The sequence below is a fragment of the Typopeltis vanoorti genome, chromosome 24 (genome assembly GCF_054136105.1).
Source record: "Typopeltis vanoorti isolate ZY-2024b chromosome 24, IOZ_Tvanoo_1.0, whole genome shotgun sequence".
Taxonomy (NCBI): Eukaryota; Metazoa; Arthropoda; class Arachnida; order Uropygi; family Thelyphonidae; genus Typopeltis; species Typopeltis vanoorti.
In genome coordinates this window covers 56249717-56276598 of record NC_143572.1, presented here as the reverse complement: position 1 = coordinate 56276598, position 26882 = coordinate 56249717, and the positions used below count along the sequence as shown (strand labels likewise).

Genomic DNA, 26882 nt, shown 5'->3' with positions numbered 1-26882 from the left:
ACAGAATCCAAGACAATCAACAAAATTCCTAATACACATCCTGCATCTCCCTTACTTAAACAAGATTTTAAGAATGCAATCACACTACCTTACATCAAAAATGTTACAGACATGTGGCTACATTGCTCCATGAGTACAAAGTGACTTTTTTACCATAAAATCTCTAGATTCTTCCATCAAAAGAGATCCATATGTCTGAACACATAAGACATCAAAAAAAGAAGACAGCATAAATGAGGCTTTTCATTCCACACAACTACCACAGACCATCAAGTAGTTTGGCAACAAACAAAAATGACATATATTGATCATAATTGTTTTACAAGAAAGTTAAATGAAGCCTCACAAATACTTAGGATCCCCACACAATGTAACAAAAATCAAAGCTTAATCTTACACCAAATATGGTCTGCTTTCATTAAAAATCCAACTGCCACGGACCTAGGAAATGACACATGTGATGCCATAGAACATGACAGCAACAACTAGCAATGTTCCAACATGCATACAGAATTTAATGCTTTTATTCTGGTTTCTTATTTCTGTGTACCACTTGTGAAGTTACGATAACATCTAATAGGCGTGATTAATTGTTTCTAGTCTTTTGTTATAAAACTTTTTGTATGACTACCCCTGACGACTTACTAAACTTGTAGGGTTATAATTGCTTATTTTTTTTATTAAACTCTTTATTTGCATTATAATGTGGTCTCAGTACTGACAGCTTCCCAAAAAAATCTTGCTATATTTGTATAAGGTAAAAAAGAATACAGAAAAATTTCCTTAATGTTCAGTGACTGTTTCACTTACCTGTCCCTTTCTTATTCCAATATTAATATTAATAAATTTTATTAATAAAATTAATAAACTCTTAGTAGACTGTAATTTCTTGGCAAGTTTAATTTAATAACCTCATTGACAACATCTCTGCTTGGGATGATGATTTAAAAAAAAACAACTTAAGAACTGTTGTTTACTTAACCAATCTGATTATTAAGTATGTTATATTTGTCAAATCTATTTTCTACTTTCGCAGGGAGATCCTTTTCTCATATTAAGAACACCAGACTTTATAAATAAATTTTATTATTATTATTATTATTATTATTATTATTATTTAGGCCTCCATGGAGTCAAAAGACTCATCATGGGAGGTCCTTCCTAAGAACATAAAGTCTGTCAAGACTCATCGAGGGGAGGTTCCCCCCTAAGAAACACAAAGTCTATCATACCACTCCTTAAACTCACTGACCGTTCTCGCCCTCACCACTCTATCAGATAATGCATTCCACGGCTCAACCACCCTCCATACAAAGAAACCACTCCTCACCCTCTTGCTCACAGTTTCCTTTCGTAACTTCCAGGGATGGCCTCTTGTCATCACTCCTTCCATTTATGATCTTTGTTTTGAGCCCCCTTCTTATATTATGATTATCAATTCTTGTAGATAAGCTTATACATTGGTTAGACATAGCTTCCAATTTTTTAGGAAATGACAACATAAACTAGATTATTTATTATAAAAACTTTAATTAATAATTATCTATATTTTGGCAATGTTACATTGCTATCTTTAGGGATCACAAATGAGGCTGAGAAAGGCAACAGAAGTTGTGTTAAATTATGAATGAAGAATTTTATGATTATTAATACTTCATTCATGATTTAACATGGATTGCATTTCCTGAGCTAAGTTTGCTCCTAAGTAAATTATAATTTAAACACTTACTGTTTTTTGTTCATTGAAATAATAATTGTAATTTTTTTTAGTTATTTATCTTATATAAATTCTTTATATTATCTTGTAAATGTATCCTAAGTGAACTGTAATATATGCATTTTATTTGTTGTTACTGAAAGTGGAAGTATTTCTAAGGGATTCTGCTAATGTGATTTGATTGGCTGCTGTCAGAAAACTAAGTTATTTTGAGATAGCGTGTGCCTTAGCGTTGGGAACTGTACAACGATCACGTTGGCATTTTGTTGTAAACTGAAAGAGCGGAGAAAAACAAGTTTGGGCGGGAAAAGAGAGAGAGAATTTATGAGATATAGGAAGAAGGAACCAAGAAGGAAATTGGAGGGAGTGTGGGAAGGTCGTGAGATGTGATCCAAGCTGGGATTGTACGACGTAACAAAAATTTGGAAACTTGTTCCGATTTTAATGAATCTTACTTCGAACTCGTATTTATTTATAGTTTCCTGTCACCCGGTAAAGGAATTTACCCGATAATAATATGATAATAATATGAAAGGATAATAATATGATCAAGATTTATTGCAAGATAAGTTATTACAAGCAAGAAAATACATTTTCCAGTCTTAACAAATAAGTTATTGAACTCAGGGATACTATAAGTTTTGTGTTGCCTATAGTGGAAGATTATCGAATGCCTAGAAGTGTTGTAAGAGTTTACCATAATGTGCAAGCTATGATGATCATACCGGTAAGAATATCTGTCCTATAACTAACGTGTGATAGTGTTGCTTGTGTTCGGAGAACGTGGGCGGATTTGGTCAAATTTTGTGTTGCTGGAGCCAGCTAGTCAAGCTTGAAATTTTTCTTGTGAAACTAATGTGAGAAACTTCATTGAAGAATTACTTCGTGTTTGAATGTGTTATCTCACAATGTATATGTAAATGCAAGATTGAGCCTTTTAAGAACTATTTTAATCCTCTGATAGATATTGATGATGCCAGCTAAGTGTTTGATAAAAATTGAAGTTTGTGATTATTCTATGAGACTAAAAAGAATTACTTTTTAAGTGTTTTGCTGAATATCGTTGTTGTTTAAGGTAAAACTAAGTTGAAATCCTAACGGATGAGAATTGTGAAAGCCTTATATATGTTCTAACAGTAGATGATGCACTCAGCTGAGTAGAATCTAAATACTTTATAGAATGCATAAATTATTTTCTAATTATATTGATCTTAATAGAGTTCTTGTTTAACTTAATTCTTGTGCTTGCCTAATTTCAGTTTCATTGCACCGCTCATTAAAATACGAATCTTGCGGGGAAACCCTATGTATAAGTAAGAAAATTTCAGCCTGTAGTAAGTTCACGTTGCTGTTGCTATTTAAAGCTTGACTCCTTCACAATAATTGTGTGATTTCAAACATAGAGTGGCACAGTATAATAAAAATTTTCTTTATGTTTGAATGAATTGGATGTTCAAAGCATGGTCAGCAAGTCCTGAGTGGCTGTATTGGTGGAACCGGATGTAGTCCTTGTGTTCAGATATCCTGATTTTGGCTGTCCTGTCTGTTTGGTTGTAGTAAGACAGTTTGCAACTGCAAGTGACCTGGTATACTCCAGGTCGGGCTAGGGGAAGTGGGTGGTCTTTAGTGGAGTGGATAAAAGATAATTTCTTATGTCGTTTGTAACTGGTTGTGAGGTCATATTTCCTTTCGATTTTTGTTAATTTTTTGGAAGTACCCCAGATATTTGGATGGTGATAGATTTAGAGTAATCTCTGCTTTGAAGGGGGACTTGGTTTTAATATTTTCTGGGAGTTGTAGCCATTGGCTAAGAAGGTGCTAACGATATAGTCAAGTTGAGTAATTATGGCATTGTTATCTGAACTGATTAATTTTGCCCTGTTATGTTATATAGGGTTTTTATAATCCCATATTGTTGGGGGGTACAGGCAGGTATATTCACTGCTGGTGAATGTACTTGCCTGTATGTTTTTTGCACAGAAAACCTACACATACAGGTAGATGCAGTCACTTGAAAGTTTTAAAAGGCAAATTTGCTTACATGGCTATAAAATATGTGAATTTTTATTATCCTTTCTTAGCACCATATTATGAAAGTTTTTTTTTATCTGTTTATTAAAAACTTTATTACTGAAAAAAAAAATCATTTTAGAAAATAGTTAGGTGAAATAAATAATAAACTAAATTTGGCTTCAGAATTCATAACAAAAATAGTTTCTTTGCATATGTGCAATTAAATAATAACAGTTAAAATTTGTTGTATAAAGTATTAGTTGTGTAGAAATTATTACCTGTGACAAATTATTATGGATATTAAACCTTGTGATATTTGCTATTTTACTAACAGACTGTAGCTCAAATTCTGAGACTTGAAACAGATGGAAAGTGCAAGTTTCCAGTAGTAAGTATTTAATTGCTAAGTAACTAATTTTATAGGTCCTCTGTAACAGTATTTGTTTTTAGTATGTGTGTGTGTGTGTGTGTGTGTGTGTGTGTGTGTGTGTGTGTGTGTGTGTGTTTATACCCAGTTTTCTTCATATTTTTGCATTATTTTGGTGTGTCGACTTCCGCCTAATATATGTACCTTTTAGTCTATCATAAATACCCGTAAGACTCTTTCACATAGTACCTCTGAATAACAATAGAATTGTCTCAGGGTCGAGCCAATATCAGAGTATCTGAGATCTACCTCTCCTGAAGCACTATTAAATTTATTTTTATTTGCTGCACCACTTAGGGCTTTTAGATTAAATAAACTATATCAATCAAGAGGCGATCTCTAGATTGTACTTAAATGATACGTTGACCTTGCAGACGTGGCCAAAATCTCTTCTTTCTAATTTCCCGCCTAGGTTCATATTAAGTTTTATAAGAGGTGCATTGGATTCCAAATTACAGATAGTCTTAATTGGATTCAAAAACAAGGTTTATTGAACACTATAATTATATATATACAGTACATGTTAGTTTAGTTCTCATTCTAAGAGAGTTCCTGACAATTAGGTGAACATTAAAACACTCTAACAGCATACAGATACTCAAACCGATTATTTTTATATTAGCAGTATCAATCTTATCAACAAAGAAACACTCTAACTAGGTATGATATTCACAGCAATAATTTTTCCAATCCAGTCACAACCAAACCACTCTAGATAGCATCAATGTCGTTTACAATTTGTTATTAATATCACTCTTTGCTCTGAATTTTATCATAACACTCTTTAAACACATATTATAATTCAATTCCGTAAGGAAACAGTAAATTTACGGTATTTATCCCAAGATCACTACAGTTCAGTTCTTTATAATACTATTAATGTTCTTTCCTCTGAATCGCAACGTGGCACAAATCCTTTCATCCATAGCTAACAAAATTAATAAATTCTACTTATCTATCTTGAACGTTCATCACATTAATTGATCTTCAGGAATCTGTTTCTCCTTGATCGAATTTTCCATAGGTTCCTCTCTGGCTTTAAGCACGCACGTGGTTCTTCGTGCTATCCGTGAACTTTTACGATCTCTGCATATGAGCGCATAACCTTTCCTTTTGGGATGGCTGGGCCTATACTTGCTCCACAGGACTGGATCCGATGCCTCGATCAAAACCTCCGGAGTGGAGGCGCTGCCACCCTTCTCCAGTTCACGACACCGAGAGACCAACATCAGGAGCTCAGGAACAAAAAACCTCGTGTGTGGGGGGGGGTTCTTGACCCTTTTAATTTCGTCTTGGTTCCTGACGATTCTCGCACTCTGCGATGTCCACTTAGCGCTTTCACATGGGTCAATGTCATAGCGTCCACCTTTCTTCGCTACCCTTCTCGAGCACCGTCAGTACGAGATTGCCCTGGGCACACCACTCCCCCTCGCATTACTGCTTCGTGACCTTTGGGTTTACATCCCCTTTAGAAATTTGTGCAAGTCATTCAATTACTCCTAATACTTATGGCTCTAACAAATATTAAGTATTTAAATTTCCACTGTTATTTACACAAACTAGTGAGTGGTCTTTTGTTGAAATACTAGATAACTACTCTTTTTTCTTAAATTTGAAACATTTAACATATTTACAAAGCTGTATTATAACACCTAGAGACAAAGACATTTGTTTATTTTCCTTTTCATTGGGTTATGTATGTTAAACCGTGATAAGATTGGAATTTCTAAAATCACAATTTAACAATTTCTTCCTGAGCTTCTTTTGAAATTTTACTCTTAAAAATATTTCATAAATTATTTTATTTTTTTTTTTAAGTTATATCAGTATAATAAAATTACAACTTTTGTGATCAATGTATGGGATTCACATTATAAAAAAAAAAAAAGAGAGAGAGAATGCCCAATAACATATTTTATTCTGCAAATATACAAATTGCCTTTCCTAACATAAAAAAAATCAATCACCTTAGTAAACATGCTGACACTGAAATTAACATATCACTTTCGGATACAAAAAAGCATGCACAGTACCAGAAATGGTAAAACTAGGTGTGTATGGGGGGGACTACTATTCATCCTTACAGATTCACAAAGGGTCATTCCTAACATCAAAAAACACATCTCTATAAACATAATGAGAGGCAACTAATAACATCACTTCCAGTAACATAAAGCATGTGATATATGGCCCATGCTTGTGTTCATCGCAGCTACCCTTTGTCGAGATCATTCTAGGTCGTTTTCATGCCATTTCACTTATGTGTGATATTTTATTGTAAAGCACATTTGTGTTATTATCACATAGGCCATGATCCTGAAGTGTTCAACAAAACTAGGGGTTGATAATAAATTTATCAACATCCTTGTAATAAGGATATAGGATATAGGACTTCAGGTTTTTATTTCTGATAAAATACAAAGGATTATGGCTGGGATAGCTGCAGAAGTGGCTTTAAGGTTTACTTGTCTTTGGGACATAATAAATGTATCTTCAGAATAAAGCAAGTTAATATAAAAGTAATAAGTTACTTTTATGATAATATTTCACTAATATTTTAACTAAGGATCATCATAATTGTCATCAACATCAGTAATGCAAAATTAAGCATTTACGCTACCACATGATGGTTGCAGTAAAAAAAAACAAACAAAAAAACTTGATGCTCTATATCTTGATGAACAAATCAGGAAAGTACAGTGATTACTGTTTTTTAAGTTTCTAATGTAGGTAATGACTCACCCTTTCCTTCAGATGGATATCAAATTATGCTTCTTTAGGTTTGGTTGGAGCTCATCAGGTGGGAACTCACCTGATTTATTCACCATGTTCTGCATTGGTTGACACATTTTTACAGTTCTAACTATACATGGCATGCTGATTTCAATATTGGCAAATTTTATTTGTAAGTTTTAATTGTCTTAATGATATAAAAAGTCATCATCATCAAATTCCTGCCATGTACCCTCAAGGGGTGTATAGGATATGACAGTACTACATGAAAAAATTACATCATTACTAACTTCCTATCTACAATTTTCCTCCAAATCAGTCTGTTACTTGTCAAGACTCCAACATTATCAGATCTTATATTTCTATCCTCTAAGGCACTTTGTACCGTATCAATCCACCTATATCTTGGACTTCCTCTGGGTCGTTTTGCTGCCAACCTGGCAGAGAACACTTGTATTGCTAATCTTTCCTCTCCCATTCTATTTAAGTGACCATACCACCTGAGATTAGCTCTGCTAACGCATTCCTGGATGCTGACAATGTCAAGTTCTTTCCTAATATCCTCATTTTTAATATGATATTGCCATTGATGCCATCTGTTCACGCCTCTAATCTTTCTCAGGACTCTCATATCTGCGGTCTCTAGTCTTTGGTCAAGTGTTTTACTTCTGACCCAGCTCTCAGATCCATAAGTTAAAACTGGTTTGAACACTGTCTTGTATACAGCTAATTTAGTGTTCCGACTAATTTCTCTCTTATTCCATATGAATTTATTCAATTCACCATACCAGCTTTGCTGATTCTGTTGTCTATTTCTATATTTAATTTACCATCTTCAGTAAAAATCGTGCCTAAGTAGCTGAAATGTTTTACTTGTTCCACAGGTTCTCCATTCACAACACAGTTGACATTTTCAATGATTCTGCCTATTTTCATTGTCTTTGTCTTTTTATTGCTGACCTTCATACCATATCTATTACAACAGCTATTCAATTTAGTCAGAGAATCTTGCAGACTTGTAGCAGCTTTATTTAGAAGTATAACATCATCTGCATAAAGCAAAGAGCTGACATTAACATCTCCAATTTTTATATCAGGTTTAATACCACTTTCCTTCATAATGTGATCAATATAGATAATGAATAACAGAGGGTATAATGTACATCCTTGTCTCACACCAGATTTAACATTAAACCATCTTCCTGTACTTACTTCAATTCTAACTGCTGACTTACAACTCAAATAAAGACTAAGTATTGCTTGATATAATGCCCCATTGACACCATATAGCTGTAGCGTATTGAATAGCTTCTCTCTTGGCACCTTGTCATATGCCTTTTCCAAATCGACAAAACTTAAATATAGATCTTTGTTATATTCCCATGCTTTCTCGACTATTTGTCGTAAAGTGAAGATCTGATCCTGACAGCCTCTATTTCGCCTGAATCCAGCTTGTTCTTCACCAAGCTTTTCTTCCACAATTCTTCTCAACCGTTTCTCAAGTATACTTGCATAGATCTTGCCAGGAACACTCAGTAGGGAAATACCTCTGTAATTCTCACATTCAGTTTCATTTCCCTTTTTATATATGGGTACTATGAGAGCTCTACTCCAATCATCGGGAATTCGTCCCTCTGTCCAGGCTTTCTGAATTATGCAGTGCAGCCACTGTAAGACTTTCATACCACCATACTTCAGCATTTCTAGTCGAATATCATCTACTCCTGCTGCCTTTCCACATTTCAAGCCTTTGATGGCTTTTTCTACTTCAAGTATGGATATGTATTCCTGACTGCATGTCTGGTCAGTGTTTTTTATCACTGTGCTGTCATCACTGCTTGTTTCATTTAGCAGTTTTTCAAAGTATTTACTCCATACGTCAAGGATATCTTTTTCTCCCATTTTCATGTCACCTTTATCATCTCTAACTCCTTTTACAGCACTCTTTCCTCCATTCCTAAGCTTCTTCAACAACCTCCAGAATATTTTGCCACCTTCTTGGTATTTATTTTCTATATTCTTGCCAAAGTCCTCTCATGACTTTTGTTTAGCTAGTTTTACACACTGTTTAGCTTTCTTACATTTGTCTCTGTATTCTGTAAGAGTAAAAGCTGACTTATTTGCCAGGAACTTTTGATATGCTTTCTTCTTTTCCTTCACTGCCTCTTTAACTTCCTGTGTCCACCAGGGAGTTCTGATTTTTTTATCCTTGCACACAACCTCACCACATGCCTCTCTGGCAGAATCAATCAATGTTTTCTTCAGAGTTTGCCACTGAATCTCCAAGGTTTGATTCCTGTTCTCAAACTCTTTCATTTTCTTTTCAATAATCTTTCTGTATTTTAGTCTACAGTTCACATCTGAGAGCTGCTCAACTTTTATTCGCTTTAAAACTTTCGTACATGTTATTCTTTTCAATATGAAATTCAATTTTATCCTGCTCAAGACTAAATAGTGATCACTTCCAAGGATAAAGTGATCCTTCCAATTTCAAATCCTCTGTGTCCTGCACCAGGGAGAAAGCATCACTATCAGCAGTAACATAGTCAATGAGACTTTTCTTATTCCTAGCCTCTTCTCTCCATGTGAATTTGTGCATATTTTTATGTTGGAACATGGTGTTAGTAATAACCAGTCCATGTCCTGAGCAGAAATCCAACAGATATTTGCCATTATTATTAGCTTTGCTCTTTTCTCCAAATTTTCCCAAAATATTTTTGTATGTCTCATCAATCATTTCCTACTCTGCTATTTAGATCCCCAACAAGGACCAACTTTTCCTTTTTCATTGTGTCAGTTGCTTTTTCTAAAGCATTAAAAAAATTCCTCCACTTCTACTTTAGTAGAACCTTCTGTGGGACCATAGGCACAAATAAGTCTCATTGTCCAGTTCCCCATTCTCATATTTGCCCACATGACTCTATTTGAGACTGACTGCCATTCAAGAAGATTAGCCTCGTATTTTGTGTCGAATACTATGGCTACTCCTTCTTTTCCTTGATTGTCATTGCCTGAATATAACATTTTGTATTTATTGCTCAGAAAGATCTCACCAATTTTGGTCTTTTTTGTTTCAGTCACCCCTATTATGTCGATCTGGTACTTATCTAATTCCTCGGCTAGCTCCATTTCTTTGCCATTCAGGCTTCTTACGTTGATAGTACCGATCTTTAACTCTGGTGATGTTGATTTGGGGTTTGTTTTCAGATTTGTTCCAGTAGCTGACTTTTCGCTCTTCGCCCTGGTTCCCTGGCAAAAACAACGGGGGCCTTGTTTAACCGGGCGACGTCCCAGCTGGCATGAAATTTTGTCATGTTGTACCATCATTTTTTATTTTGGTTTAACCAATAAGAATACAATTTGGTCGGCTAAATCCCAAATTGCCAGCCCATCCTCGTTCGTTCAGTATCAAAGTAGATACTCAACAGGGTGCACCACGAGAAGGTGAGGATTGGACATTAGGTCAGAAGCCCTGGTCGGTTCTCTGCATTCCTTTAAAGGCTATGTGGAGGTCTCCTCTCAGTTATACAGCTTTGACCCTTAAGCACCCCTGATATAAAAAGTATCAAATATAATTCTGTCTAATGGGGATGGGGTTTGAGGTTATATTGTGAGTAGTTGATGTAATTTAGTGCTTGTGTAAAATTGGTGATTTTTATCTGTTGTATTGTGTTTTTTCCTTAGAATAGTATACTAGAGTAAATTTTCATGTTTTTAGGGTATTTAGTGTCTTTATAACATATTTTTATTGTGATATTTTAATATTAAATACAACTATAAAACGTCACCAAAAACGCAGAAGAAATGGAGTGCTAACAAGAACAGCAAATGAACAAGAAGGTTTTGTCCACTAAAGATGATATTGAAAATAATTTAATCTTCAAGATTGCTAGGTTAAAGCAGATTATTAGACAGACAATGAGGGAACTACAGAAAGTTGAGCAGCGTTTAGAGGAACATGGGAAGAATAAAAAAGTTAAGCAGCAAAATTGAAAACAAAGCATGGAATCAGGTAAGTTAGTGTAATAACAAAAATCTGGTAAGTAAACTTGATTATAAAAAGAAGGATGTTATTTGGTATGGTGACTATCATAAAACATGTGATTGATGAGCAGGTTATAATGCCAAGTTTTCCCAGAGCAAAAATTAAAAATATAACACAAGCAATTGAAAAACAGAAAAGAAAAGCAAAATAGGTCATAATATTCTGGTAAATACCAATGATTTAACAATAAATTCAGTATGAGAGAGGACATGAAAAGGTTGTTGGAAGAAGTGAGAGTGAAGAATGAGAAAGTAACAATCATTAGTTTATTAGTATAGTATATAATACAGTATATGTAATTAGTATATATTAGTATAGTATATTAGCTGGCCTGGTTGGCTGAGTGGTTAGACTATATGCTCTCCAGCCAAAAGGCTGTGGGTTCAAATCCTGCTGTGGACATGGATGTTTATGATTGTCTTTGAAAATACTAATGATGGTGGTGGGTGGTAGATGGCGTTGGTGTAGTTGCAGTAAGTGGATTTGATGGAAGTTTTTTCACTTGGCTATGCTACCAATTATATATTTGGTTTAATCCTTTATCCAAGTGTAAGCAAACAAAATTTGCACTTGAAGTATTTTCAAGACTGGGGCAACTCGTGGTAAAGGGGGTATAACTTCTCATCACTTGCCTTAGTATCCCATAATGCAAAGCACATCTCCTTGCAGACATGTATAATGCTATGCATTAAGGGAAGGGCCATTACCAGTCCGGTTTCAACCTTTATTGTGATCTCATCAGTGGGACCCAGACTACCTCTGGGTCTGGTTCCCACTAATGAGACCTCAGTGATGAGAAAGCTTAAGTGGGTAGCATATGTGCCTTCCACATGCTTGGGATTTTTAGACCGTCATTATTGTTAAGATTAGGATGATAAGAATCTCACAGATGACCTTACATTTATGTTCATACCATGTTTTGGTGTGATGTAAACAACAGGTGCTTTTCCAATCAATTCTATGTAAAATGTTCAGGGAATGATCAGAAAGACCAGCTTGACCATAGTTATTATATTTAACGTGTCATTTATGTGTTCCTTTTTTCTGATAGGAATTGTGCGTCCTGTTTCCCCTAGGAATGTAGGTGATAATTGGGGCTGTCTATACTATCGTGTATAGGTATAGACAGCCCATTTATCACCTAGCCAAGAAACTAGCATCAACACTCAAGGATTTGGTAGGTCATTCCCACTCCTATATTAAAAACACAAACACTTTGTAAACAAAATCAAAGACATCACACTGGAAAAAGATGATTTATTAGTCAGTTTTGACATCTCTGCCCTCTTCACAAATGTCCCAATCAATGACACAATCCTTCTATTACAGGACAGATTCCTTCCTGATATCACAGTGCTCTTTGTGCATGCACTACGTTCGTTCTATTTTGTGAGGCAAACCACTTTCTACCTACAAAAAGAAGGCACAGCCATGGGCTCACCATTATCCATCCCCTATTGCTAAGTTTTACATGGACCATTTTGGGCAACGTGCTCTAGATTCTTCTCCTTTAAAACCCAGTCTGGCTTAGATACGTTGACGATGTTTTTGCTATCTGGCCCCATGGCCTCCAGACACTTTCCTCAGCCTCCTAAACAAACAACACAAATCCATACAATTCACAATCAAGATTGAAAAGCAGAACACACTTCTGTTTCTAGATACATTTGTCACACATCTTCCTTCTGGCAGTCTTTCCTTTACTGTTTACTGGAAACCGACACATACTGGCCAATATATACACAAAAACTCCTACCACCACCCAACATAAAAATTAGGAGTCATTAATACACTTAAAAACAGGGCTTTGAAGATTTGCTCCACTGAACAAGCACTTAAAGGTGAATTAAAAGTTATCAACAATATCTTCCTAAAAAATAGTTACAGCCAAAATACTATCAACAAAATTCTGTACAGGACCTCACTTAAAAATAAACAAGACTATAATAAAACTGTAGCCATTCCATACATTAAAGGGATATCAGACAAAATAAACAGAATACTACAAAAATACAACCTTAAAGCCACCTTTAAACCTCCTGCAAAATTAAAGAACTTACTCAACTCATCCAAGAATCCACTGACCCACCCTGGAGTATACTGTACTCATATAGGGGAAACAGGACGCACAATTCCTATCAGTAAAAAAAAATATAAATGACATGTTAAATATAATAACTATGGTCAATCTAGTCTTTCTAATCATGCCCTGAACACTTTACACAGAATTCACTGAAAAAGCACCTGTTGTTTACATCACACCAAAACATGCTATAACGTAAATTTAAGGAGGCCTGTGAGATTCTTATCAATCACCCTGATCTTAACAATAATGATGGTCTAAAAATCCCAAGCATATGGAAGGCACATACTTTTCAGACCACGCGGGTGGTCTGAAAAGTCTTGGCCTAACAATGAAAAAACTGATATATAATTTCAAAATTATTTTTATTTTTCAACATAATCTCTCTTAAGGCTAATACATTTATTCCAGCGATGCTGCAGTGCCATTATCCCGTTCCTCTAGTGTTTCTCAGTAAGATCTGTAAAATACCCCTCTACAGCTGCAATCACCTCTTGATTCGAAGAAAAACGCTGACCAGCAAGGAAGAGTTTTAGTTTTGGGAAGAGATAGAAGACTGAGGGAGCCAAATCTGGGGAATAGGGTGGATGTTCACACAATTCATAGTGCAGATCCTTAATTTTCCCATTGCCAAAACAAATCTATAGGACAGTAGTGAGGTCAGCTATGACATATGCTATAGAAACTGTGGCCCTGAGGAAAAATAACATCAGCAGGATGGAAGTAGCAGAGATAAGAATGCTTTGGTGGATGTGAGGTGTGACCAGAAACGATCGTCTGAGAAATGACTATGTGAGGGGAACAGTGAAAGTTACGAACTTAGGAGTGAAGATACAGGAGGCAAGGTTGAGATAGTTTGGTCATGTGATGAGAAGGGAGGACGAATATGTGGGAAGAAGGGTGTCATGCAGATGGATGTGCAAGGAAGGCAGAAGCGTGGGCGGCCAAAGAAGAGATGGAGGGAACTGGTAGAAGAGGACTTGAGGATGAAGAACTTAGATGTGGTGACAGCCCAAGACAGGAAGGTGTGGAGGAGACTCTATCAACAGTGACCCCACTTAAGTGGGAGAAGCTGAAGAAGAAGAAGAAACCGGGTCTTTTCTCATGAATTGTTTCATCTAGTTTGGTTAAAAGATCGGAATAATATTCCCTGTTATTGTTTTACCCTTTTCAAGATAATTAATAAACAAAATACCTTTAGCATCCCAAAACACCGATGCCATGACCTTGTTTTCTTTGGCACTGAACAACCAGCTTTTGTCCGCTGTTTTGACTGCTGTTTGAATTCTGATGTGTATTGGTGAATCCAAGTCTCATCCATAGTAATAAATCAATGCACAAAATCAATTTTATTCTTGTTAAAACATTCCAAGCACTGTTCAGAGATTTTCATGCGAATGCATTTTTGATCTGCTGTGAGCAAGTGCAGCACCCATCTTGCACAAAGTTTTTTCATTTGCAATTCTTCATGCAAAATATATCCTACACATTCTTTTGAAATGCCTATAGTCTCAGCAATTTCACGCACTTTGACTCGCCTGTCATCCAATACCATATCGTGTGCACTTGATCAATGATTTCTGGTGTTGTTACACTTTTTGGACGTCCTTCACGTGGATCATCTTCAAGGCTGGTACGGCCACATTTAAACTGGGCAGCCCATTTCTTAATTATCAAAAACGAAGGAGAAGAATGCCCGTAAACTTTTATGAACTTGAAATGAATTTATTTTGGTGTAAAACCTTATTGTACAAAGAATTTTATAACCACACGATACTCAGTTTTATCCATTTCAAGGGATACAGACAACACTTTGACTTCCGACAGCTGTATAAAAAAAAACTACTTGATAGAATGACTTAATTTCACATCAATGCTTATGACAGATGTACCAACTTAGAAAAATAAAATCTTGTGTTGGCATTTATGGTTGAGGCCGAGAACTTTTCAGACCAACCACGTATGTTACCCACTTAACCTTTCTCCCTAAGAGTTAATTTTAAATAGAACCATAGGTAATTCAGGATCCTCAATCTAATATAACAATTGTCATGTTAAATTATGATTTTTCACTGTAAAAACTATCTATATGAAAGAATGTTTCTCTGATGTCTTATATAGAATACAGCTTTGATGTAGGTAATTTATTTTATATCATTTGTTTATTGTAATTTTATTTTATTTTCACTAGAAGTCAGGCCAGTAGAATAACCATTGATCAAATCAAATCATTGACTCTTCAGCATACTATCTGAAATGTAATTTGGCTTGTCTCTGTATATATATATATATATATGTATATACTCCAGATATACTCATATGAAGGTTGAAGTATACTCATATGAAAGTTGAAACATCGGGAAATTTAAAATGATTATTTATAACATGGTTGTAGAGTCCATAATTTGTGTAAAATGAATTTATTGAGCTGTTGTGTGTCAGTATGTGTTGGTGACAGTAACTTCCTTAAGCATCATATCACAGACGAACTCGTAGTCAAAGAGAATGAGATCTGATTATAGTGTCAGAATTTTCAGAAACATAACTGTTCTCTCCTTGGTTGGTGACAGTAATCATGTAGTACTCACTTGGGAAGTGGCTAAGTTTATGAACGTTCCATTAAGAAAAGGTTACATGCTGAACTACAAAGCAGGCAGTTATGACCACCTGGAATAGCCAGTTCAGCTGAACTGGCTATTCTCAGTATGCTGGTTTCTGTACCATGTTTGGATGGCAAGGATATTGAAAATCTGTGGTGATGTGTTTAAAAATATGTTTAAATGTGAATAAATAAAGTAGGAGTGAAATGGATGAGTAATCTAATTAGGCAAGAGATTCATATGAAAAAAAAAATGATGTGGAAGGAATATCATGCGCATAAAGATGATATCAGTTATGATAATTATAATCAGCAGGCCAGAAGAGTTAAGTGTTGAACAGTAAGTTGAGTATGAAAAGAAACTGGCTCTGCAAGTTAAAGACAACTCAAAAGAATTTATTGTTATGCTGCAAATAAAAGAAAGAATGAATTTGAAAGAATAACTACTGAATGCATATGGTATGTTGGTGACTGATGCAGAAGTAATTGTTCAACTAATGAGCAACAATACTAGAATAAGCAACATTGAACTCACTGCTATCTCTTCAACATATGAGGAAACTCATGTGGATGAGGAGGAAGTACTAGAACTATTGCACAACCTGAATAAGAATTCTGCAATAGGAACTGATGGGATATCAGCACAGATGCTAAAGGAGTGTTCAGCTGAACTGGCTATTCCCTTGACCAGGCTATATAATTTAAGTCCCAGAACAGGGAAGAAGCTTCCACAGGAGTGGAAAGAATGTATGGTAATCCCATTGCACAAGGGAAGGGGGTGGGTGCAAAGACTGATGTATCCTACTATGGAAGTATTCATTCTCAACTATGGAAGTTGAGAATGAATGCTGTTAAGAAGTGGGTTAGGGCTAGATGTTTCTCTCATAGAGTAGTGTATCATACTTCAAGTATGATAGCTGGTGCAAATAGTATGGCTTCCCTCGATGAGTTCTTGACTCTCTGGAGGTTTCACTTAATAGTCATAATGATAATAATTGCAAGATTTTTAGAAACTTGTTTTACATAAATCAGTTGGTTTCAGCATCCACTGACTAATTACAAAAAAATGTGACCGCATATTTTCTACACCTGAAAATTGTCAGGATGTATTTAATTATATACTGTTAGTTTGTTTTGTGTGTGTCTCTCTCTCTCTCTCTCCAGTATAGTGTCTGTGGGAGGAGAGGTGTTTTACTTATTCAGTCATTTTCATTGTCTCTAATTATTCTGATCAGTAAATATAGTACGTAATGCTCTGTACTGGATTTTGTAATAGAGTAAAAATTTTACTTTCTTTTGCTTGTGTCTCTGTAGTATTATGTTATCTGTGGGGGAGAGGATGATTTTCACTATACAGGGAACGTTTTCATTCCAGTCTTCTTCACAAACTGTAGATGTGATGAATAAAAATATATGTATGTCTGTGAATAAAAAATAAATCCTATGTTTTACAAACCAGTTTTAACTTATATGGATCTGAGAGCTGGCTTAGAAATAAAACACTTGACCAAAGGCTAGAGACCACTGATATGAGAGTCCTCAGAAAGATTAGGGCTATGAACAGAAGACATCAATGGCAATATCATATTAAAAATGAGGATATTAGGAAATAACTTGACATTGTTAGCATCCAGAAATCTGTTAGCAGAGCTAATCTCAGGTGGTATAATCACTTAAACAGAATGGAAGAAGAAAGTTAGCAAAACAAATGTTCTCTGCAAGATTAGCAGGAAAAAGGCCCAGATGAAGACCAAGAGATAGGTGGATTGATACAGTAAGAAGTGCCTTAGAAGAGAAAAATATTAAGATCTAATAATGTTGAAGTTTTGACAGATAACAGATTAATTTGGAGGAAAATTGTTGATAGGAAGTTGGTAATGATGTAAGTTTTTCATGTAGTACTGTCATAATATCCTGCACACCCCTTGAGGGTACATATGACAGGAATTTGATGATGATAAATCCACGTGGTGACTATTTTATGAAAAATTATTTTGTGTTCAAATCTCTACCATTATAGTATGCTTCGTCAAGAGTGTGAAATAATAAAATACAACTGAGTTAAACAGCAAACAAATTAACAAAAACAGTAATACAAAACATTTGATAAAAGATTGACACAAGACAACCCTGCTCAAAATAATTGTATAAATTGTTTGATTTAGATAATGGTTTCTAGCACTTGGTTGTTTTCGAGGATCCACTCTCGTGTGTAAAATTTAAATAGTACAATTTAAGCACCCTTTTTTATTCTGTTTAAAAATCCAAATTAATGTTGTACAGTGCAACCTTTGTTTTCTGTACGTAGTAGAATGTTGCACTTCTCTGTATTAATATATGTATGTGTGTGTATAATGACGATGTAATACATAGTTGAATGATATAATCACGTAATCACAAGAAAGATATTTATTTAACCAAATATTTCGGTCTGGAAATAGCAGACCATCGTCGGTGGTATTACAAGAACAGTTTAAAAAAAATATATACAAGCTAGAATACTAACAATAGATCGTTGAAATTAGAACATGCCGCGTGATGTTATATCACTAAGTATGAAACGAAATATTTTGAAGTAGAAACATGATTGAATTTGCTATAAAAAAAAAAAAAAAAAAAAAAAAAAAAAAAATTAATGAGTAATCTTGATTAGGCTTTCCCAGATTTTTGATATAGATATGCAGTCATTACGATTCAGGTTGGGATGATGGAGCAAGGCCTCCACGCTTTCCTTGAACAAACGTTCGAACCTATAACGGGATCTATGTAAGAGGCGCGTTTTGGACCAAAGGATGCTGTGGTCAGTTTCAATCCCGTGTTGAGCCAAACCAGACTTTTCAGGTTTATTGTGAAGAATGGATGATTGATGTTCTTGGATTCTTTTTTCAAGAGAACGTCCAGTCTGTCCAAAGTAAGAGAGATCACAGTTGCAAGGAATTTGATAAACTCCAGGAAGAGATAAAGTTGAGCGTTTGTCTTTAGGAGAAGGAAAATGAGAAGACAATTTGTTAATAGGAGAATACGTAGCTGTTAAATCATATTTCTTCAAAATTCTTGCGATAGGTTCTGAAATACCGGAGATATAAGGAATAGGTACTCGACGTATTGAATCTTTGTTGTTTTGTGGAGGATTATAAGATGTAAGAAGACGTTGAATACTTTTTTCAGAAAAGCCATTGAGTTTCATGTGTTGCTGGATAGTAGAAAGTTCTTTCTGTAGATAATCAAAAGTAGAACAATTAGTTTTGGCTCTTTTGATGAGACATTTTATAATTCCTGTTTTTTGACATGGATGATGGGCTGATTCTTTCAGAATATAACGACCTGTGAATGTTGGTTTCCTGTATACTGTAGTTGTAAGAATATTTGAAGATGATCGGATGAGGAGAACGTCTAAAAAAGATAACTGGTTGTTTTCTTCTAATTCCATAGTAAACTTTATGCGATGATGTAAGGAATTAATACTGTTTAAAAAGGAAGATAAAGTGTTTTTACTGTGAGGCCAAATAGCAAATATGTCATCTATATATCGTACCCAAAAAGATGGTAGAGGGAAACTAGATGTGAAGAGGACTTTTTCTAAATGTTCTAAATAAAAGTTGGCTAAAGCTGGAGAAAGAGGACTTCCCATGGCTGTTCCTTCTACTTGGCTATAAAATTTGTTTTGACATATGAAATAACCAGAATGTATAACGAAATCGAATAGTTTTATAATATCTTGAGGAAAGATGTCAGCAAGTAGTTTTAAAGTTTCCTTAAGAGGTACATTGGTGTATAAAGATTCTATATCAAAACTAACCATAAGATCTGTAGGTTGTAATGAGACATCTTTTAATTTTTCTAAGAAATCTGAGGAGTTTTTTAAAAAAGAACTCGATTAATGAACAAAATTAATGAACAAAATAACTGAATTAATGAACAAAACTAATTGTTCTACTTTTGATTATCTACAGAAAGAACTTTCTACTATCCAGCAACACATGAAACTCAATGGCTTTTCTGAAAAAAGTATTCAACGTCTTCTTACATCTTATAATCCTCCACAAAACAACAAAGATTCAATACGTCGAGTACCTATTCCTTATATCTCCGGTATTTCAGAACCTATCGCAAGAATTTTGAAGAAATATGATTTAACAGCTACGTATTCTCCTATTAACAAATTGTCTTCTCATTTTCCTTCTCCTAAAGACAAACGCTCAACTTTATCTCTTCCTGGAGTTTATCAAATTCCTTGCAACTGTGATCTCTCTTACTTTGGACAGACTGGACGTTCTCTTGAAAAAAGAATCCAAGAACATCAATCATCCATTCTTCACAATAAACCTGAAAAGTCTGGTTTGGCTCAACACGGGATTGAAACTGACCACAGCATCCTTTGGTCCAAAACGCGCCTCTTACATAGATCCCGTTATAGGTTCGAACGTTTGTTCAAGGAAAGCGTGGAGGCCTTGCTCCATCATCCCAACCTGAATCGTAATGACTGCATATCTATATCAAAAATCTGGGAAAGCCTAATCAAGATTACTCATTAATTTTTTTTTTTTTTTTTTTTTTTTTATAGCAAATTCAATCATGTTTCTACTTCAAAATATTTCGTTTCATACTTAGTGATATAACATCACGCGGCATGTTCTAATTTCAACGATCTATTGTTAGTATTCTAGCTTGTATATTTTTTTTTTTAAACTGTTCTTGTAATACCACCGACGATGGTCTGCTATTTCCAGACCGAAATATTTGGTTAAATAAATATCTTTCTTGTGATTACGTGATTATATCATTCAGTCTTATGTCGCAAGTATCCTTAAAACAGTAATACATAGTTTTTGGTAACTTATGCTTATCGTAATCTGGATGGGCTGTTGCTGTTAGATTACATGTGACTATCCAAAATTGTCTACTATAATATGAAATTCAGAATAAAACGACTTCATGATCATGATTACCTCTGGGGAACAAATGAGAACTGACAAATTGAAGAAAATACCAACATAGTAATCTCTCAATTCCAGTTCCAATGCTTCTATTGTAATGCTAAATACAGATGACTATGATTATAAAATGTTAATGAAATGTTACAACTCAAAGAGATTCTACACAAGAACTCCAAAATCAAAATCGTATACCAATAATCTATTCAAAACAACAGTAGAATTTACAAGAGAAATGAGACTATCATCACAATCTCCCATCCTTTAATTCCTCATTTATATGGTGTGTTCATAATACACAGGGGAGAGAATGCTCCATTCATAAATGTTGTTGAAGATATTGACTCATTTATAGATTGTCAAAATGTTAGGCTAATTCATTAAAAAGTCTGACAAGATCCACTGCTTCTCATATCAAGAATGCTGAGCATTTTGTCTTTATGATAAAGGACATCCATCTTAAAAGGTATGAAATCATGATGTGCTTTGATGTCACTTCAATTTTCACAAATGTTCCCAATGAATAAGTAATAACACTCTTAAAACATTGTATAAATTCTGGTTACTTTGTATACAAGGACCCTGCCTACAAACAGAACTTTTGACTTGACAATCTGGAATCCTCTGAACCTTATGCAAATAGATGTTTATTTGGAAACAGTTGAGGAAAGAGACATGAACATTTTAATGTTAAAACCCAGACAGTGGAAAAAATACTGATGATGTTTTCTTGATATGAAATTGTGGTTAGGACACACTTTAGGAATTCTTAAACCATCTGAACCACTCTAGGGTGAAACCAATGGCCCTCTTTCCCTTTCTACATATCAGACTTACTGTTTACATATATAATAATATACAGTAATTACCCAACTATAATGAGCCAGCAATTTGCTGATCAAATAATTGAAGGGTTCAATAACTAAAGGTACAGTTACAATGATGCTGTATTAGAAGCCAGTCGTATGCTAACCCATTCAAGGGTTTGATAATTGAGAGATCACTATATATATATATATATATATATATAAATATAAAAAATAAGTTTAATGACTATTACCGAGAGAAAAAAGATGGCAAGATATATTTAACAAGATACTTTTCTCTCGGTAATAGTCATTAAACTTATTTTATAATATTCCAACCGAGTAAAAATGAATTCTCCTAATATATATATATATATAAATAAATAGATAGTTTTTTTTTCTTTAAGAAAAATGGTTGATTAAAGCTGATGTGACTCACATTTGATTGCATTAATTTTTTTTTTCCATTCAACTGTTAAATTTAAAAGACAAACAGCTGCCGAACGTGATGACACTATAAAAATTAATTTTTATTCCATTTGTTTATTTAAAAAAAAAAAACAAGAAAAAAACAAAATAATAATAAATACTTTAACTGCCCCCTGATAGTCTGCTATTGACAGTTGTGTGTGCGTGTGTGTGTGTGTGCGCGTGTGTGTGTGCGTGTGCGCGCGCACCCCCCAGCCAGCTTTTCAGTATTGTAGTACAGAGGGGGGGGAACTTGATAATATCTGTATCAAAACTGGTTAACTTTCTTCAGTTGAAAAGACCTTGCTTTCTAGAAAAGATCATATAAATGTTTCTTGGAATTGGATAGATTTTTCTCATTCAAAGTTGCACTCATTCATTTATACATGTATAATAATATACATATTATTATATGCATAAACTTGCACACATGCCAAATATGTACAGTAAACATACCAGACATTAGGTATGTTTCAAAAGAAGTTTTTTAATTGTTTATTATACATAAAAAAAACATGCTTTTTTATATATATATTTTCTTCAGTACCTTAACTTACGACCATATTAAATCTCTTGTTATACAATACATGTGTTTCAGCATGTGAGGAGTTTAACCCAGCTTTCTGGAGCCGGACAGCAACCGCAAGTTAGCCTAAACTCTGTACGTTGGTTACCTCAAGCAGGCCAAGGCCTTATTTATGGAACTAATAGAGGCTGCCTTTGCATTTGTAGGCCAGTGTGAGTATTTTAAAGTATCTTCCTTTTAACCTTTGCAACATGTAGCCATTATATTTTGCTTATTACACACAATGAACTGACACAAAGTTGTTTATATTAACTGAATTAAAATATTATTATTATTGGTATTTTTTCTGGGAAAACTCCCATGTTACCTCTTAAAAACTATTCTTTTTACGGCTATTTTGCCTGCTTCTGTTTAGGAGTGCCCCTTTTTTTAATGTCATTGGCTTTTTACTCAAGAAATCTTAGGGCATTGCAGATGTATTTTTAGAGACAAATATATGTAGCATAATAGAAGAAAATTCGCACATACCTTTTCTTGGATGTTGTTGCCAGTCTTCTCTCTGCAGTGTGCATACTTCTGCTGTTATGTGTTGAAAGGGGAGTGGGGGGGGGTGGCAATGTATACATATATTTTATTTAAGGGTGGGTGGAGCTCTTTTTTGTAGGTTGGGAAAGGTGAAAAAGAGGGCTTTTTCACCTTTCACGTCATCTGAACTTATGGAGGAAGTGGATGCTATGTCATGTCAGCTAGGTGTTTCAGTCTGTGAAGTGTTCGTGTTATCGCCTATTGGTCGGAGTTGTGACCTAAATTTTATGTTGTGGAGCTTCCAACACTCGGATATTATGTAGGGTCGGTGGACATTGATTGAGTTATTCTAAGCATTGTTTCGTTGTCAGGCAACAACATCCAAGAAAAGGTATGTGCGAATTTTCTTCTATTATGCTACATATATTTGTTTCTAAAAATACATCTGCAATGCCTTAAGAATTCTTGAGTAAAAAGCCAATGACATTAAAAAAAGGGGCACTCCTAAACAGAAGCAGGCAAAATAGGCGTAAAAATAATATTATTATTATCATTTGACTCCTCCAGGGAGTTCAAGTACTCATCGAGGGAGGGCACCTGCTTTACAACTGTCTTCACCATTCAATCACCAACTGACCGCAACTACACCAACGCCATCTACTGCCGACCATCACTCATATATTATTATTATTATTAAGAAGTTTTCTTTTTGGTCAGTCATTTCCATTACTCTTCCTCTTCATACACATTTATGTTGGCATGTTTTAGTAGCTCTGGATACATCTAGGGTTTTTCTAGTCTAAGTACCTGGACTAGTATGTCTTTTAATTTTTGCTTGCACTTGATACTCAATGTGTCATCATCAAATTCCTGCTGTACCCTCTAGGAATGTACAGGATATGCTAGTACTACATGAAAAACTTACATCATTAGTAACTTCCTATCTACCATTTTTATTATTATTTTTACGGGCAACTCCAAGGAGTCCTTAGATTCATCGAGAGAGGCCCTAAACATCATATCAAGAACAACTATTCGGCATTCACACGGTATCTATCATACTTTGCTTTGAATTCATTTACAGTCATGGCATCCACAACAAACTCTGTCAGCTTATTCCATTCATTCACCACTCTCCAAGTAAAAAACCTAGTTCTAACAACACTCTTGCTGAGTTTCCATGGATGACCCCTAGTTCTCCCATCATCAGACCTGTCCTGAAAAATTTCCTCTGAATTAATCTTGTAAAAAAACCCTTCAGTAATTTAAATGTCTCAAGCATATCCTCCACTTTTCTGCCTATCAACAAATTTCTGTAACCCACAGATCTTCAACTTGTTCTAGTAAGGTTCATTCCATAGACCAGCTATCATCTTGGTCACTTGCCTCTGGATCCTCTCTACCTCCTCCCCATCAAAAAGAAACCTAGAGCCCAGATCTGGGCACAGTAGTCAAGATGGGGTCTTATCAAGGCTCGATAAAGTAGAACAATAACTTGCTTATCTGTTCTCGTCAAAATATTCGTCAGTAACCAAGTAATCTGATGAGCTGATTTAGCCATGTGCCCCCTAAACTTCAACTCCCTATCCACCAACACATCCAAATCTCTGGCTTCGTCAACCTCCTGGAGTACAGGTCCACCAATGTGATATACTGCTGCTAATTTTTTTCACCCCAAAATGCATAACCTTACAATTTGCTACATTAAACTGACATCCATTCTCATTAGCCCAGACTGCCAATCTATCCAAATCATTCTGCAAAATTTTGACATCATGTGCATTCACTATTGCTCTACCTAACTTTGCATCATCAGCAAATAAATGAACAGTTCCTCTCAGATCCTTTCCTATATCATTAATGAACAAATTAAATAGTAGTGGTCCAAGAACAGAACCCTGCAGCACACCACTAGTAACAGGCCTTCTTTTGGACTCCACTCCTGAATAAACTACTCTCTGATATCTCATCAATCCTATATCCATCCCCATGCTGCAGTTTACTGATTAGAATTCCATGTGGTATCCTGTCAGAGGCCTTAGCAAAGTCCAGTAGTATCACTATAAATCCATTACCCTTATCCAGTTCAGCTGCCACTGTATTATAAAACGTGAAAGCGTTTTATAACGATAAAACGTTCAGCTGCCACTGTATTATATCACAAAACCATGCTGTCCTCCATACAGATCCCATTTTCATCTATCCATTCCTGTATTTTGCTCTTGACTAATATCTCCAAAACCTTGACAACGATTCCTGATATGCTGATCGGTCGGTAATTTACAATAGCAGTCTTGGAACCTCCTTTATGCTATGGAACTATCTTCCCCTCTTTCCACCCCTTGGGACTAACCCAAAGCTGAGACTTAAATTAAACAATATGGTCAAGGGAACTGACAATTCCTTTGCCGCTTCATGTATGACTCCAGCTGGTATACCATCCAATCCCACAGATATATTTACATTAAGGTTCTGTAATATACTGTAAAAATAATCATAATTTAAAATTCTGAATATTTTTATGAATTGTTTATGTTAGTATGTTTATTAGTTTTAGTTTCATAACACGCATTGTCGGCACTTGCGATGTATCCATTATTGAAATTGTTTTGTCAAAGTGATATGTAAAGCATTTAAAAAAATTTATGTACTTGCATTCTCTTGTCGCTAACGGAGACAACGTGTCAGCCATTATACCTAGTTTCTCGCTCGCCACTTTCATGGAGTGTGCATGCTCGCCGAGAAGTTTGATGTGTGATTGACAGCTGACAGAAATGGTTCGGTATCGAAGCAACGGGAGAGTAAACAAGGAGAGCGTTCATGAGAAAATTAGAACACAGGCCGGCAGGCATTTAGATTTGGAGGAAATTGAGTTTTTTTTATGTGCAGTCGGAGGAAAATTAATAGTATATTCCGAAAAAGGAATCGTGGAACTATTAAGTTTAAAGTGGAATAAGTATTGATAAATAAAAGGGAAATATTGCTATATGCGTTTTAAAAGGAATTTTGGAGAAAGATTTATAGTAGGTTCCGAAAAGGGGATCGTATACCTGTAAATTCTTTTAAAGTGGAAGAGTTAAGACTGTCAATAAACATTAGTGAATAAAAGAAGAAGTTGCTATTTATGTTCCAAAGGAATGTTCGAGAAAACTCTGATTAGGAAGTTTCATCTGTATTAAGGACGCAGGATCTAACTATTATTTCTACTAAAAAGAGACAGAATTGAGTCAGGAAGAATTAATGTGTGCTACATGAGTGATGAGAAGGATACTGTGAAAATGAAGAATAAAGTCATATATCTTCAGAAAAGGTCCTTGACAGAGAATGAAACTGGCTATGAACATTTTGTCATTGTGCAAACAAAGTGTTTAGTCTAGTCTTATGTGTAAGTTTATTTTTAAAAGGCCTTGGATCCAATTAAATTTGTAGTTATAGTTATGTAAAGTTGTTTGAAGTGTATATATATTGTTTTTGTTTTATTAAATGTGTTTATTTTGTATTTTGGTCTTGAGTCAGTGATTTTTTTGATTCTGAAAGCAATAGTTAAGGTCATTGCACCAATATATATTTATTTATTGCACCTATGTGCAATAAATAAATATATAGGTACACTCGAAATTAAAAAAAAATAATTGTTAGAAATACACAGAGATTAAATAAAATAAATAAAAATCCTATATTTAAACAATGGTGCAGCCGGTAGGATTAATATTATGAATATTCTCTATATAAAAATCTCTAATTATTAACAATACTATTCACCTAAATTTCATTCGCTTTAATTCCTGTATCAGCCATTCGTTCTCTCATTCCTGTAATATCACAGCCTGGATGATATACTCTTGCAAAGTGTTTGCTTAGTAATTCTGCTATTTTAGCTGATTCAGTTACCTCCCTGCCATCGGCATTCCTTAGAATCATTTTGCCATGTTCATTTTTTCTTTTACTTGCAGCATATTGAAAGAACTGTTTGGGATTCACTTTAGCTTGCATTGATAATTTCCTT

The 26882-nt window shown here is 34.8% G+C and overlaps 1 protein-coding gene across 2 annotated transcripts in view; it reads left to right on the top strand.

Annotated features, from left to right (window-relative positions):
- LOC150093236 (activating molecule in BECN1-regulated autophagy protein 1-like) overlaps window positions 1–26882 on the top strand; it is a 327434-nt gene that overhangs the window by 288421 nt on the left and 12131 nt on the right. For both annotated transcript variants that reach the window (XM_090413653.1, XM_090413652.1), the window contains exons 15-16: window positions 4065–4118; window positions 22424–22563. In XM_090413653.1, the coding sequence (XP_090269779.1) occupies window positions 4065–4118; window positions 22424–22563 (194 nt within the window). The remainder of the gene's footprint in view (window positions 1–4064; window positions 4119–22423; window positions 22564–26882) is intronic.